The sequence below is a fragment of the Electrophorus electricus genome, chromosome 3 (assembly GCF_041902795.1).
Source record: "Electrophorus electricus isolate QZ-2024a chromosome 3, ASM4190279v1, whole genome shotgun sequence".
In the NCBI taxonomy this organism is placed as follows: domain Eukaryota; kingdom Metazoa; phylum Chordata; class Actinopteri; order Gymnotiformes; family Gymnotidae; genus Electrophorus; species Electrophorus electricus.
In genome coordinates this window covers 19,119,211-19,135,632 of record NC_137499.1, presented here as the reverse complement: position 1 = coordinate 19,135,632, position 16,422 = coordinate 19,119,211, and the positions used below count along the sequence as shown (strand labels likewise).

The following is a 16,422-nucleotide window of genomic DNA, read 5'->3' as shown; positions in this document are numbered from 1 at the left end:
TTCAGTCTTTAAACATGTTTATTTGACAGAAGCTATGAATAAGACCAAAATAACTGATGCTGAAGTATTGTAAAAATCTTTGCTTTCCATAAAATCAGGTATAGAATTAAAATTTCCATTAACAATCTTCCCTAAAGGCACAAGTATTACAGTCTGTTTTCCACCTTGTGATTCATCTGTTAGTCTTCTGTAGAAATGTGGTTTTATGTGAGGTTCATAAAATATGAATAAAGTATGTGGTTAATATGCTCATCTTAATTCCCATATTGTAGTATTGTCTTGCAGTGTTTTATCAAGCTTCCACACAAAGCACAGAAACCCAAGAGCAAAACTCAAGAACAATTTTTTTATAGTTATGTTGCAATAAATAACGTACATTCTCATATTTATAAAAGTCTGAAATTTAAAATAAACTCAATAAAAACACCATGCAACAGAAGGTTATTTACAGAGGCATTATATACATACTTTTTACATTTATGACTTCCTGCATTTACATCAGGTTATGAATTCTTCATTTGTTCACTGTAACAAGTGAATATCATAGTGATTTTTTCTCTCAAATAAACTTTCAAGAGTAAACTTGCAGACAATTAATCAAGTCTAGAAAATCAGTAATCTTGCTAACATAAATGTCCAATTACACACTCTTAAACATCTTAAGATTTCTCCCAAAACTAAAAACAAGTTTACACTAATAAAGCTATCAGGTGAGATTAACAAGATGAGAGACCTTACCTTAGTGTCCACCTCTATGTGCACACACATTTCATAACCTGAGAGTAAGCTTCATATACAGCGTTTAAGGCATTCTGCAATCATCTCATCGTAAGGCAAGTTTCGACAAAGACAAAGCATTATGCCATGTATCTAGTGAAGCTACCAACGGGCTTGAACAGGCACATAGGCACGCTAATGCACACTGACAAAAACCACAATTGAACATTCATAGAAAATATTGAAAAACTTGTGTTTCGCCCTATTTCTTCACACAGAGGTAATGAATTGTGCGCTTCAAGTGCAAAACGTCAACACCTCCAAACCATCTAATTCCCTGAATGGCCTCCCTGGAGTGTAATGTCCCTTTGGAAAGTTCATGGTTTGTTAGTCTAGTCCTCTTAGTGGGTTTTGTTGGGGGTTTTTTGGTGCCATGATGACCATCAGATAAATGGTTGTTAATGAAGCTTCAGTTACTGTCATTTTTACAGAGAGAATGATGTCTGTAATCTAGAGAAATAGTTCAGAGAAATATAGTAACTGCGATGTAATCTAAATGTTGTGATTTAACATGACAATTTCAAGTAAAGGCAAATAAATAGCAAAAGGTAAAGAGCGATAAATCTTCATATAAAAGAAGAATGCAACTGGATATTACTTATAAACAAGTATGCAATGTGCAAGTTGGTAGCACTTTTAAGTAAAGCCCTGAGATGCTATTGGTCCGCAATAACACAAACGCTACTTATTCATAAGTGATTGTAAACATCTGCATATGCAGAGGTGGACAGCTGAAGCCATGTACACACCGTTGTGAGTGCCTTCCATGCCATGTGGCTTATTAATGTGTCATGTCATCCTCATTGAGTTTCTCTCAAAAGTGTTACCAACATATGCAGTCTTCTTTAAAGACACGGGACAGGACAGAGCAATTCAGATTCTAACTAGATCGTATTAAGGGGAATTAAGATTCTAATTAGATCTACAACCTCTGTCTTGCTTAAATTACTCAGGTTGTATATGCAAAATAGCGTTGTTACTGCTACAGAGAAGTGTGCCATGAGACTTCTATTGTTTTGCATGGCCTTCCCATGGGCAGTCATGTCCATGCCCCCAAGACATGGAAAGCTCATAGCTGTAACATCTTGTAGCATTAATTCAAACATTCTTACTAAAATGGAACCTCAGCTGAGTGTGGTGGCTCAACTTGTTTCCATAGTTGTGACATCCTTCGGTTTCTGACAAAAGTTTCTTCACATTCAGAATTTTTTTCTTTCACATTTATGTCTCTTCGGTCTTTCGGATTTGCCTTCACATGGAACTAGTTGAATCTTCCTGAGAAAGCAATCATGCAATGTCTTCCTCCTCATCCAAACTGAACATCTGATGCTTAGATAGAAAATAAGAAACAGAGCAAGAGATGAGAGAGAAAAAAGAGAGATTGGAAGAAAATAAACAAAATGTCCTTTGGACTTTAGGGTTGCTGCTATCTAGGGACCTACAGTCTCATTGGAATTGAGAAGTGCTTTGGTCACCGACATGTGCATGTGCTAACTGGCTTGTTGTTTGGCTGCACATTAAAAGGCTGCTGGGCTTTTATTTTATTGGCTTCTCCAAAGAAGACACAGTGGCATAATGAAAAGAGAACATTTTATCAGCTTGTATGCTGCAACCTTCAACTTTTCATCTGCAAAACTAACGAAAACTGCCACGGGACAGCGGCACTCTGACATGACTGATCCAAGCAGGAAAGCTACTGGCATGCGGTTGCTGAGATGAGTTGCTATGGGGTGGAAGGGGCCTTACCGATGGGTACATGTAGCCGTCCTGACTGGAGCTCCTGCAGATGTGCACCTGGTCCTCTGTGGTCTTCTGATACACGGGGTTATCGAAGTGTATGGTGTTGGTGTTCTTCAGCCTCCACTGTCGCCAGAGCAACACAGCGCCAAACACTGTCAGACACACAGCAACTGAGGGGAGAGAGGAGGCAGGGGAGGGACATATAAGAGACAGTGACGTTCTGAACTCTTCATGTTCTTTTGAATGCAACTTAATGCAGTAAAATGCTAAGAGTTCATTCGGGGGGCAGGGCAGGGTGGGGGGTGTGTGTGTGAAATAGAGAAATGGAGTGTCATGTACAAACCTAAGGGAAGGATGACATACAGTGCAACAGGGTGCTGGGAAGAGCTAGCGATTGCTACAAACCCATCACTTGACCCTACAGGAGAAAACAAAAATTATAATACTGACTATAGTTATAATATTGTACATAACATACACTATATTTGATACAATACTAATAAACTACTTTCCAATGCACATGTTAATATTTTCAATAATGTCCTGCAAAACAAATGAAACAATGTACACATATTTATCTCACTCGGTAAGACCTCATTTGAAAAGTCAATACCTTCAGCTTCAGCTGTGTTCGTGTCCTTAGGAAGGTTTTTCTGAAGCTCGGGGTCAACGGCTCTTGCTGTAAGCCAGGCTTTTGCTGTGGAAGAGGTGGTGGTGAGGATGGGGTCCGGTGATCTGACAGTAGCCCTGCCTACTGAGAATCGGGGCGAAACCACTGCTGTTGTCACTGTCACTGCATGAACAAACAGGAAGTTCAGAACCACATTAGTTCATACAGACATTATTTTGGACACATCAGCAAAAACGTGAAGAGTTGCTTCTCAGAAGCAGATGCAGACTGCTTTATGTGAACATAATGCCTCATTTGTGTAGCTATTAAAAATGACTGTTTACATAATATTAGAACTGTGTGATAGAATGCGAAACCAGCACAGAGAGGTAGAGGAATGCAAAATAAAATCCAAACACTCCAGAAAAGCTACGCCTACCTGTCACACACGTCCTCATGTCGGGGCCCAGAGTCATGTGATCAGGGCATGTGCAGGTGTATTTGGGGGAGTGTTCGTTCACCTGCGGCGCTGGGAGACACAGGTACTCACAGCCACCATTCAGCCGGTCACCTTTCTCACACCAGTTTGTACCTGTGCAGTAAATCAACAGGGAGGTGCATCAGACACATGTAGTTCTTGTAGTCAATAAAAATGTATTATGCACTCCGTAATGCTCACCTGCAAAGGTAAAGGTAAAGTAATGTGAAGGAACGTAATTTGGTCTGATTTGCTTACCGTTGGGCTGCTTGAGGTTGTGGTAAACCACAATGTCCTCCGGTCCTACCAGATTCTCAACCTCAATCATGATGTCTTTTCCTGTCAGCCGATTCGCACTCATGATAGCATTACTAGATACATCTGTCCAGAACACTTTCTCCTGGAAAATACAGAATGGAAAAAAATTAGATCAGATGTGTAGTGTATGTGTATTTGTAGACTAGAGATAGAGAAATGCAGATCACTTCAGTAAGGAAATCATATTAATTTAGACTGAATAATCAGGAGTTACATTGTATTGGAAGTGTAAAAATCTTTAGGCAGAATGCCATGTGAGATTGTGAAAAGTATTAAACTTTTAAAGCAAGTCGAATATTTCAAATCTTTCAGAAACATAGCTATTGAGGAAATATAGGTTTTTAAACCACACCACTTCAACACAAATAAACACACACACACCTCAAACACAGTCAGTGAGAGTGGATGAACAAGCTTCCTCCCATCAATGATGAGCGTGTGTCTCCTCTCACCATTGACCCCAATGCTGGACAGAGTGTGAAGTTTGGAGTCGACCCAGTACAACCGCTGATTCACCATGTCTGAACACACACACAGACGAGGTTGCATCACGGCAAACAGACTCCCCTGACATTTGGATGCCACTTTGAACACATTTCCAAGCTTTCATCACACTGCCAAGAACCGCATAGCAGTGGGCATTGATATGAAACGGCCCATGCTGGTTACTGGAATTCAGATGGCAGGCTGCAGCAGACCTCTGCTGGAGTTTTGTTTTCCTGAGTCTACGGTGAGCACACGGCTTACTCACCTAGCGTGATACCGTTGGGCCAGAGGATGTTACTGGTGACCAGAGCGGATCGGTCTGCCCCGTTCAAACCACACTTCTCAATCTGGGCTGGGTTGCCCCAGTCTGTCCAGTACATGAAACTAGAGATATGATATAACATATCCAGGCTTTTAACTGGCTGATCAAGAAACTGGACTATTCACTGATAATACACCCAATAACTTACTGATGACAATGTTAAAGCTAAGTGTGTTAGCGATGAGACTGGATAAGTCAAATTAACACACGGGCTGACAATGTATATACAAGTATGTGGCTTAATGGAGTGACATGTAGAGTGCTATTTTTGAACCACAGATTGTTTGTTCAATTAAGAGTGAGAGAGTGAACATGAGGAAAGGTTTTTGTATATAAACACCAACTCACTTGTGCTGTGGGTCTACAACAATGGCACGTGGCTTTTTAAGCCCATCTGAGATGAGAGTCTTGCGCTTGGTTCCGTCGGTGGTTGCCACGGATATTGTTCTGAATGTGCTGTCAGTCCAGTAGAGGTTGCCATGAATCCAGTCAAGAGCCAAGCCCTCAGGAGTGAAGATACGACTGTCAATCACAGTGCTATGCTGGGAGGAGTTAGCAGCTTTGTCCAGTCCGGTGCTTGGTTGGAAGAAAAAGCAAAGCACTTTTCAGGATGTGATATTCACTTAAACAGCACTGTAATTTTCAAACAGAGGGTTTGAACAAGAACTATAGTTGATGAACAAAAAATAAACATTAACTGGTATAATCGTAATAACTCGTAAAACTCCTAGTTATCTCCATAATAACTCTTAGTAATCATTTGCATGAGTTTGTTGACCTGTGTGTGTTCTCTTTCGGACCACACTAAACCACCTGGGTTCCTTTCCTGTTTGTCATAATTTGTCAGACCTGTGCTCAGTCACCTGTAGATCGTTTTGTGGAAGAGATCAGACCAGAAGATCTTGCCGCTGGACATGTCCATGTCAAGCGCCACCACATTCTTCAGTTGTGGAATCAGACATGTGTACTCACTCTTGTCCATCTTCATCTTCCTCACCTCGTGACGGTTGGTGAAGAACAGGTATGGAACATTTCCTACAAGACAAAAGAGGGGAAATGATTGTTTTTCACATTTTAACACAACAATGTGTCAACCCTGGGTGTGCCGTAAACAATACCCATTAACGTCCTCCAATTCCAGGGTCAGGGGATGGTGCACTATAATGGATTCCTTCCATTATTAGTTCAATTTGGATTGTCAGCTAATTATCAAGGCTTCCATGGGCTGAATCAGTGGTCAGTGAATCAGGGTAATGTGCAGTGCTTCAATAGTGAAGTACAGCTCAGTGAACGTTTGCAGCTCACCTGTGACAGCCTTGCACTCTTTGGTCATTGGGTCCATCTCGTAGCCCGCCTCACACTCGCACTTAAAGCTGCCCGGCAGGTTCATGCACACCTGAGAACAGGTGTCAGGGTTGGCACATTCATCGATGTCTGCAGCAGACCAGTGAAAGAGAAAGAACGTCAAGCACAAACATCACAGAGCCCACTCTTACTGCACCTGTGTACATCGAGTTCTGCTTTAGACATATGTGATCTCTATGCTAGCTGGTGGATTCCAAATGCATGTGTGAGAGTTGCCGAGCTATTATGGCCATTTCTTTTACATTCTGGAAATCAACAGACCAACTTTGCAATGGTGAAAGAAGATTGGCTTCACCTTCACAGTGTTTGGCGTTCACCAAGCGGTAGCCATCAGGACAGAGACACTCGTAGCCAATCTTCAGGTCGTTGCAGGTGTGTGAGCAGCCGCCGTTGTCTTTAAGACACTCGTTGGTATCTGAACATTAAACAAAGAGACAAGAGGCAGCCCGTGTCAGTTATACTCCCTTCGTTCCTCTTTCCCTTATGTGATTTTTTTTTTCTTCCATGTTCTCCAGTAGAGTTATTTCCCACTCTCATTTTTTTCTCTGATTCTCCCATCCCTCTGGCTAGGGAAACTTTGGCCGGCTGATACTGGTCCGGCCGATACTGGTTAGCCAACATGGCTGCACAGATTGTGACAATAATAATGACAATAGCACTCACTGCATTCTTTCAGGGGCTCGTCTGACAAGTCTCGGCAGTCCCTCTGTGCGTCACACACTTGCTCCACACTGATGCACTCTCCACTGCGGCACTGGAAGGTCTCTGGACCCTCACACTTGCTCACTGCAGAGAGACAATAGGGCCAAGGCTTTTCTAAGATGTGTTGCGAGATTCTGAGTAGAACATAATGACAACTAGCCTCACCTCTACTGCTATGAACTATTAACTAATGTAAATTGTCTGTTTTAGTTTGTGCATGTATATTTGTGTGTGTATGTGTTCATTGGTGTCTATGTTTTGAATGAATTATTAGAGTATTTATCTATGATCAGCTGGACGTGGGTCATGCAATGAACGTCTGGCAAACAGACTCCCTGCAGTTTGGATGCCACATTGACTGTGGGCTTTTGCTCTGTGCATGAGAGTCTATGTATATATGTGTGCATGCATGTGTTTATGTCCATGTATGTGTACATGTGTGCATGCCTGTGTGTGTTTTGCAAAGCATGCTCACCACTAGCACAGTCATTCTCATCGCTCATGTCCCTGCAGTCGAATTCACCGTCACACTGCCGAATGCCAGGGACACAGGCGCCATCGTTACATTGGAACTCATCGGGCCGGCAGGTAGGCCTACCTGTGAATGCCCACTCAGGTGTCAGAACAGTGGAGCAGAGCACCTCCATGCACACACTCTTATGAAGGACAATGGTTCCAGTATTTCTACATGTACATCAGACAATAAGGGCAGGTTCACTTTAGACACTGTATACTTCTATGATACATAGCAGATGGCATGCAAATATGGTATAATATATATTTTTGGAATGACCTCATTCAGCATCATCAACTCAATCAAAAATGTAAATCAAGTATAATGATTCTTGGAGACAACACGCTTGCATACTCTCACCAATGGCTACCCTCCTGGCATCAGTGCTTCTTAAGTTTCCCTGTCATGCCTGTTTTCCTTTACTTCCTTGTTCCTTTCCTTGGTTTTGTTTTCTCCACCCCCGTCTGTTCCTCTATCCCACTCCTTGTTTTATTTTTTACTATTTCCATGTTCACCTGTATCTGTTTAGTGCCTGATTGTTTTGGTTATTTAAGCCCTGTGGTTTGTTCCCTAGGTGGTCGGTTATTTTGGGAAGTTAGGTTGTTCTGTTGTGTCTTGATTACACTTGCCATTATTGTCGTCGCCCTTGCTTTTCTGTTTGCTCAGTTTGTGTATTATTTTTGCCTCAGTGTTTCCCCTTGCCTCGGTTTATTTTACCATCCGTGTTTTGTTACCCTCGCTGATTAAACCACTTCCTGCATTTGCATTCTGCCTCTTGCCTGTTCCTGCTGAAAAGCAACACATTCCACTGCAGCACACAACATGCCTCACTACAGTCATGGTTGCGGCGCTACCTTACAAGCCACCACGCCTTTTGTGTCAGTCTAAAAAAAAAAAAAAAAAGAATGAAAAAGAAAGCCAGGAATGCAGTACTCACTGCAATTGGTCTCGTCGGAGCGGTCAACGCAGTCATCGCCCCCGTCGCAGAGCCACATGCCATGCACGCACTCGCCACTGCCGCAGTGGAACTCCTGGTCGCGGCAGGGCTTGGGGGGCGGGGCCTGCTGCCCCTTGCAGTTCTGTGGCCACTCGTCAGAGCCGTCGGCGCAATCGGCATCACCGTCGCATGCCCACAGGCGGGGCACGCACACGCCATCATGGCACTGGAACGAGCCTGGAGTGCAGGTGCGGGCGGCACATGCCGCCTCGTCGCTGCCATCAGAGCAGTCGGCATCCTCGTCGCACACAAACATCACCGACACACACTGGCCGGTGCCACAGCGGAATTCGCCCGCCGAGCAGTTCTTTGGCACTGGGACAGGACACAAGGGTAGTGGTGGGTTAAGAGATTGTAGAGAGGCTACATTTTATATCATATAAACACATGCTTATTTATACTCGAAGGATGTAGTGTCATACCACAGCCCTCCTCGTCTGCGCCATTCTCACAGTCAGCCTTTCCATCACAGCGCCACCTAGAGGACACACACTGGTTCAACCGCCCACCACAGCTGAACTCTGACGACAGACATTTCTTCTCACCTGGACAAAAGACCATCAGTGAATATGAGTTCCATTAAATATAGAGAAAGACTCAGAGCACAGCCAGTCAGTATTCATTTCAAGAGGCTGACAAAAATATGAAAAATGAACATAATAAAAGTAAACACATATAAAGCTTACTGAGATAAAATACAATGGTTAAATTTTCTGGGTCATCCCAGTCCAAATCAGCACAACAGTGGCAGTGAGGTTGATGATGTTGATTATTATGATGAAGATGATGGTGGTAGAGGTGGTGATAAAGAGCATTTGACTCACTGCAGGTGGTAGATAGCTCATCAGATCCGTCTCCGCAGTCATCCATGCCGTCACAGACCCAGCGGCGGGTGATGCATTTCCCATTCCCACACTGGAACTGCCGCTCACTGCAGGGAGTGGCGCCTGGAGCAGGGGAGAGCAGAGGGTCATCTGCTGTACCACATGACCAATCACGTAAGAGGCATTAACCTTAAACATCAGGGCTACCCACTAACTTATGTAATATACTATAAAAATGAACTTGTGCAATATGTGGTAAAAATCTAAGAGAAGGTGTGTAAAAACCTGTAGAAGGCTAATAATGTAATACAACCTGAAAAGGTTCATGTTCAAAAAAAGATAAATTGTAAAGATAACAAGAAGCAGAATTAGGATACTTTTAGACAATAAAGCTAAGACACAGATGCAGATCAGATACAGTAGACACACACAGACACACCCCACCCTATAACTGTGCATTTATTTCTTCTAATTATGTAATTAGCCAGTTGTAACAAAAGTAATGTCTTTAAATGGGCTTAGATTAGTCTGCTGAGCACACAACAATGGATTTGAAACACATAGCTGCTGTTGAATGATTTTGAAAAATGGGGAAACCCAGAGAAACTACTGTCTCAAGACATACCCAGAATGAACATGACAGAAGGAAATGAAAATTACATTTGGTTTTAAGGTGTGTTCAGACTATTACTATAAACAAACGTCAAAGACACCAGAAAGGCTGTCACAACCACATTCCCCCCCCTTTTTTTTTTGCTACTTGGAATGATGACATTTATCTGTCTCTTTAAGACCAGAGGCCAGAGGCCAGAGGAGGAGTCTAGTAATCACACCACACCACCAGTCACTCACTGGTCTCCGTGGACATTCCGCATAATTGAAATACTACGGAGATGACAGGGAGGTGGGAAATTTCAATTTGGGGAGTATCAAATTTGAGAACTTGGTGAACTCGATTGGAATTAATGCAATAAAAAAAAACTTCCTAGATACAGACGCCATGCTGGTGATGTCAGAGACACACTGCAATCTTTTATTGTAAACCATGTTGTAATAAGACTCTGCTGTGTTGGCAAATCCAGGACTGTGCTGTGGCTCAAACCACTATCACCAAATAGAGAGAAAAGGAGTATGGACAAGGCAACCACCATTGGCCGCAGCCGTGTGTGTGTGTGTGTGTGTGTGTGTGTGTGTGTGTGTGTGTGTGTGTGTGTGTGTGTGTGTGTGTGTGTGTGTGTGTGTGTGTGTGAGCATTCAGTTCCCTAAACCATACCAGCTGTTCATGGAAAACTCGGTGCTGCATTTATCAGGAACTGTTCTTCCTTTCCTCTGTGTTTAAGATATTCTGGAAATGTTTGTGAAGCAGACAGGATGCTGAATGTTAAGGGAGGCAGAGTAATGGCTGTCCCTGCCCCTGCCTGGCTGAAGCTTAAACCTGACCCTCAGACACTGGAAGGAATCACGGCCACATATAGGGACTCGTTTGGCTTGACTGCAATATGCAATAAATCTCCTTTCTACGTAGGACTCAAACCACACGAAGCTAACCCTGCACTCTTATTTATGCTCCTATTTATTTAAGATAATTTTTAACATCTTAGAAAATATTACTTAACCATCATCGCTGTCAGTATAAGCAGCCTTCAGGCATTCACTGTGAAAGTGCAAAAAGGCCCAGGGCCACCAGACCAGAGCTGAAGTCTCAGTGAAACCTCACTCTTTTCATCTCCTACCCCACTCGATCTGAAGTATGGCAGAAGGTGGTGAACCGAATGACATGTGGTAGCGCATGCAAGAAGCCCAGGAGTCCAGGAAAGAAAGTGGGCCTCCCGCCATAGATACAGTCTTCATAGCATTTGAGTCAGCATGCTTGTTTTAAGAACATGAACCGCTCTCTGTCCATATTGGACTACAGCTAAATAACACTCATCAGTACAACATAGCTGCCCTAATACAGTACCCTAATAAAGCACCCTAATAAACTAAAAAGGAAGTCTACTACACAACTATTCTACTACAATACATTATGCATTATGTCTCTATTGTGCACACACTCACTATAAAATATAATTTATAATGACTACAAAATTGCTTCCCCTTATTGTAAAGTAATATGCAGGAACCTGAGATTATATTTTCCTCCATGTATTAAAGGAACTCAGATGCTAAGGTTGTTTAGTTTGTGAAAAAAAGATCACCTTGTCTTATATATATAAAAACTAAAGTTTATAATTTTCCGTAAACACACAGGGAGCTCCACCACTTAAACCCTAGTCTTACAATCCTCTGCCTTTTATGGGTTTATGTCGGCGTTATGTTTACTTACAGAACATCACTGTAACCTTTACAGCCTGGTGATTGTTACTCAACACAGGGTTGATTTATAATTATAGTCAAATGTCTGGAAAAGGTCTATGATACAATTATACAAGGGGGGGAAGTGGTTTTCATTACCAACAGCTACGTGTAACACTGAGGGGTAGGCCGACAGGTGTGATCTGCAGACTGGCGCATGCTGTGAGACTCCCAATAACAGGGGAAACGCTTTGAAAAGCTTCTTAAAATGAAAATGTGTGTGTGTGTGTGTGTGTGTGTGTGTGTGTGAGAGAGAGAGAGAGAGAGAGAGAGAGAGAGAGAGAGAGAGGCAGGTATAATGCTTTTATCAGGAATGACTTTGCATTATTCAGGCAATACAGTGAGGGTCGGCACAATCGCAGATTAGACTGAAGACTGTAGCTGTCTTCGTCCTTGGCTTTTACAGTCAGAAAGGTTTAGTTTATGCAGTAATGGAAAATGTGTAATGGAAATGTGAAAGCGTCGTCGTGTAAAAATATTAGCTACAAAATAGTACTGAACTAAATATTTGTTAAAATAACAAGGATACGTGTGCATGTGAGGAGATACAGTAGCAAAGTTAAAACAATACACAACCTACTGAGAAATAATCCGGCAATTAGACAGACCCCATGCCAGCTCGTGGCCACACCCAAGATAGTAAAACCGGCTTTTGTGTCCTGCAGTCTATGCCACGCCCACTAATTAGCAATGCCGCATCCACAACACGCAGCAACCACAGCTCTTTTGTTATTGGCTGATGGACCACATGCTATCCCAGCGTAAGCAGTGACACCATCAATACCTCAAACGTATATCTCATTCATTCCATTGTGAAACCAATCGGTAAAGGAAGTTCATCCTCACTGGACAAGATAGTAAGCTGTGCCACATCAGTAGAATCATTTAAAAATTAACTCGAAGTTGCTTGAAGGCGGATGTACTGCTCTCATGGGAAACCGACAAGAAATACTCGAAATACGAGTATTTTAGAAAGTTCTGGAATCAGAATATCCATCTCTCCGAGGATGTTTACGCCTCCTAAATCACCACCTCCACCCATACCCCCACCCGCCCCTAATGTTCTCCCTGATTCAGATTAGTTGCTACAAGGTGACCAGCCCACCATAAATAGTAACCGTACTAAACTAATTATTGCTTTCACTTTATAATGGATACACTGTAAATTCCAAACAGACCCCCAAACGGTGTACAGTATAAATTGTAAATGCCCGGGCATCGTTTAGAGTTGGATAGTTTTCATCAACTATTACTCACTAATAACCATGCCATTACACGTTTATATATGTTTCATCTACCTTTCATGGAAAACGCTAATATTCAATTAAAATACGCATTTTAAGTATATGCTGGAGTTATGTGAGGCTACCCACAGTGTTATCTGTTATGATGTTCTATATAGCAGGTCGATAATTTAGCATTTAAACATTAAAGAGACGAGTTTCGTTCGTATACTTACGCGTTAAAGCCAGAAAGACGACAGAAAACACCGCACAGCTCAAAATCAACCTGAGGTGTTTCACAGATAAAGTCCAGAGCATCTTCGCTGTTTGCTTTCAAAACTTGAACGCGCTTAATGGGAAGGATGGAGGCTCCCGGCACGCGTTCTAAAAGCAGCACGCGGCACGGGCGTGACGTCACCGAACGGGCTAAATCTCTCAAATGCAAACACACGAGATCAAAGACTTTTATTTGAGCGCTGTTCTGTTGTCGAAACGGCTGAAGGCGTCCTCGTACAGGGGCACTGTATCGTTAAAATTGTCATATGCCAAACCTGACCTATTTCAATGTGGTCCAAGGCGGGGCGGGGCTTTCCGAGTGGTGTGATGTTTGGAGTGGCGTGCATAATCGCGAAGAGGGCGGGGCTACGGTGACACGCCACACTGTTTTACATCAACCCCCAAGACTGCTTAATCCCCCCGTGTGTGGTTAAAAATGAATGAATGAATGGATGGATGGATGTTCGTCTAAATGACGCACAAAATGTTTATGTCTTAAAGGGAGAAAAGGAAGGTTAGGTTGTGCACAGCAAAAATTAGGAACTGTAATTATGTGTGTGTGTGTGTGTCTGAGCGCGTGAGAGAAAAGAGAATGATCGTTTAGGCAAAATCTACGTTTACTGAGTAAATGCAATACTAACACACAGGATAAGTAACAAAACACGGGGATTAATTTATGTTGCAGGAAGGCTATGCGCAATTTGCTTGGGTCAGGCATCCGTCACTACCGGAAACTCTTTGGTAATGCCTTTAAATATTTGGTCTGTGAGGGAGGCCCAGTTTTCCCTTTAAATGTAGTCCTTTTTCCTTTTACATTTCATCCCGGTAACGGGTTAGAAATATGTATATCTGTCATACCCCATATAGTATGTGTAAGTGAAGGTCATTTTTGAAAGTTGAAAGGAAGCTAAAAAAAGCATCAAATGAGAAGTAGGGGATGGCTAATACAAAACTGCATCAAAAACACAGACTACTGAAAGTAATAATACGTTGTTTGTGGCATTGATTTTGCATTGTTATATGGAGGAAATATCTGTATTCAGACGATTTATTTAATATTTTTTATTGTCTTACAGGTCTGTATTTTGGATATTTAATCCACCCCCCTTTTTAAAAAAATCTAAATAATAGTCATAGCAATTTTTGTATGAACTGTTTTCAAAAATCAACAACACACAGACTTGTGTTCCAATTTCTTGCCGACCAGTTGAATCTGTGTAAAGTTGGTGGAGTGATTGCCACAGCTTGGCTCTGAAGATGACTATTGTGATTACCACAGAGACTGTCTAAAAATAGCAATACGAACCCACCACCCGAGAGATGGATGATTTGCAAGTGAAAAGAATTTTCCACAATTCTGCACTCAGCACTGGATGCTAAATATGACTGGTATGATGGGATTCAACCTTGTGAATGAAAGAGGAGACAGTGAGACATTATTTTATTGAACTGATTATAAAATAATACTAACCTTGACTCACCACCTCTGGTTAATGTTTCATAAGTGTTGCCTTCAGTTTGCATATCATATCAGAAAGTCGATATTGTGTGCCTCTTTTATTTGCACACTGTGTGTATGTGTGAGGAATGGCCCAGTTATGAGTTCATACTGGTTTCAGTGGAGAGAGAGAGAAGGAGGCATTCTAAGAATGCAGAAATAGCTGCTCAACCACATAGCATTGGAGTCTCTCCTCTGTCATGTACCCCCCACAAAGACAGGCATACAAGTATGTGTATGCGTGTATGTGTGCATATGAGACCAGACCCTACCTAACCTGCCCTCTGTTAATGATTGCAGAGGGCATGTGGGTGTGTGTATCTGCGGTGAGTACTCCAACACTATTCAACATGTGACACTCCTCACTGCACACACACACACAGACATCTCCAGATTGCTCCAGCCATTAGACGTGGTGTCTAAATATCTCATCCTGGAGAAGTTCAGTGGTTTGTGGGAAATATTTTATGGTCCCCAGTGGAGAATGTGATCCTAACAAACCCTTATTACTTTTCAGTATCACTTCTAACCCTCTTGAAATAAATGACTGGAACAAATGTATTTTGAAGACCAAAACAAAAGCCCTTGTTTTCAGTGCAATGCATCCTGGTACTTGAAAAGCCCTGTGTGACCTCTGACTGGGTCGGGCTCCTCAGGTGTTGGCACAGACTTTCAGAGTCTTAGACAAGTGACAGCATAGCCTTTTACCACTACGCGGTTTTAGGAGTGACTTTAAACAAGCTTTCATGTTATTTCAACAAAACCGGACCGACTGGACACTAAAGCTGGCAGCAAAGGAGTGTCTGTGTTGGCAGGAGAGATGGTGAAGGTGACGTCTTCCCTTGCAGACAGCTGTCATGGGTTCTGGATTCACACTGTACCAAAGTTGCCAGTCTTACATGACCTGGATTTTCTGCTCAAGGACATAAACTTGGACCGAACTGTGAACTATTCAGTTACAGTTCCGCTTGAACGGCTTCTTGCTGTGTCACATCTCTCACTCCAGCTGTCTGTCATATCCAGCTGTCTGTCTGTTATATGTCTGGCACATATTACTGATTTGACTCATGCTACTCATTTTTTTGTGACAGGCCCTTAGCTTTGAGACTACTACAATTTCAGATGCACATGCACACCCAAAGTTACAGTGTGAAAATGAGATTAGATCTCTTTGGTTCACTACAGGAAAGGGTCTCTTTCACCTTTTCTCTCCCCACTCTATTCGTGATACAGTTAAAAGGCTTTAAGTCCACATTCTTTTTTTAATTTCATTTATACAGCAGATGACCTCTTACTAATTCATATTTGTTCTGAAAGTTTCCCAGCAACTTTCAATGTGTTAATCACAAAGAACGGAAGAACAGAAGCATGGACTGTAGTTCAGTCCTGACGCTTGGACAGTGTCTCTCTCTGTCACACACAACACCATCCTTGGTAGTCTCCATTTTAAAGAACCACTGAAGAATGACAGAGGAAGATGATATAGTTGTGCTGAAATATTTTATCAGACCCCTTTTGTGTTTCTCTCTCTCTGTCTTTTTCCTTCTTTCTTTGCAGGGTAGTTCTGACCTTCTATGTTCTTTTAGTTAGGTGCCCAAAAGCCAGTCCATAGTTTCCTAGAAGTCTGCTTTCCTGCCAGCCTGTTCCATACGGGAATTCTCCAGCAACAGTACGCCTCTGTACTCACACCCACAAGTGCTATGGCTGAGTAGTGACCCATTTACACACTCAGCCCTATCCTTACAACAGCTGCGTATTTCAAGCTAAACAATCTAAGCACATGCATTTTTGTACTGCCACTCAGAGGACATTGAAGTGTATTACAAGCTTTTTGTGTATTACAAGGTGCTTTTTAATAGAAGAATCCAGTTGCACTGCTAGAGAATTGTTGCACTTCATCCTGAGTTACATCAGGTATGTTAGAGGAGGGACGGTCC

At 42.4% G+C, this 16,422-nt stretch overlaps 1 protein-coding gene across 1 annotated transcript; it reads right to left on the bottom strand.

The window, feature by feature from the left end:
- ldlrb (low density lipoprotein receptor b) lies at positions 1 to 13,250 on the bottom strand. The gene is made up of 18 exons (XM_027013326.3): positions 12,948 to 13,250; positions 9,134 to 9,256; positions 8,732 to 8,854; positions 8,250 to 8,624; positions 7,274 to 7,396; positions 6,760 to 6,882; positions 6,392 to 6,511; positions 6,037 to 6,165; positions 5,595 to 5,766; positions 5,080 to 5,307; positions 4,675 to 4,793; positions 4,305 to 4,444; positions 3,864 to 4,005; positions 3,567 to 3,719; positions 3,131 to 3,310; positions 2,861 to 2,935; positions 2,524 to 2,687; positions 1 to 2,106 (listed from the first exon to the last, which is right to left on the bottom strand). Exons 1-18 carry the CDS (start codon positions 13,027 to 13,029, stop codon positions 2,065 to 2,067), a joined length of 2,613 nt encoding a protein of 870 aa, XP_026869127.2. The 5' UTR covers positions 13,030 to 13,250; the 3' UTR covers positions 1 to 2,064.
- Between the last annotated feature and the right edge of the window lie 3,172 nt (positions 13,251 to 16,422).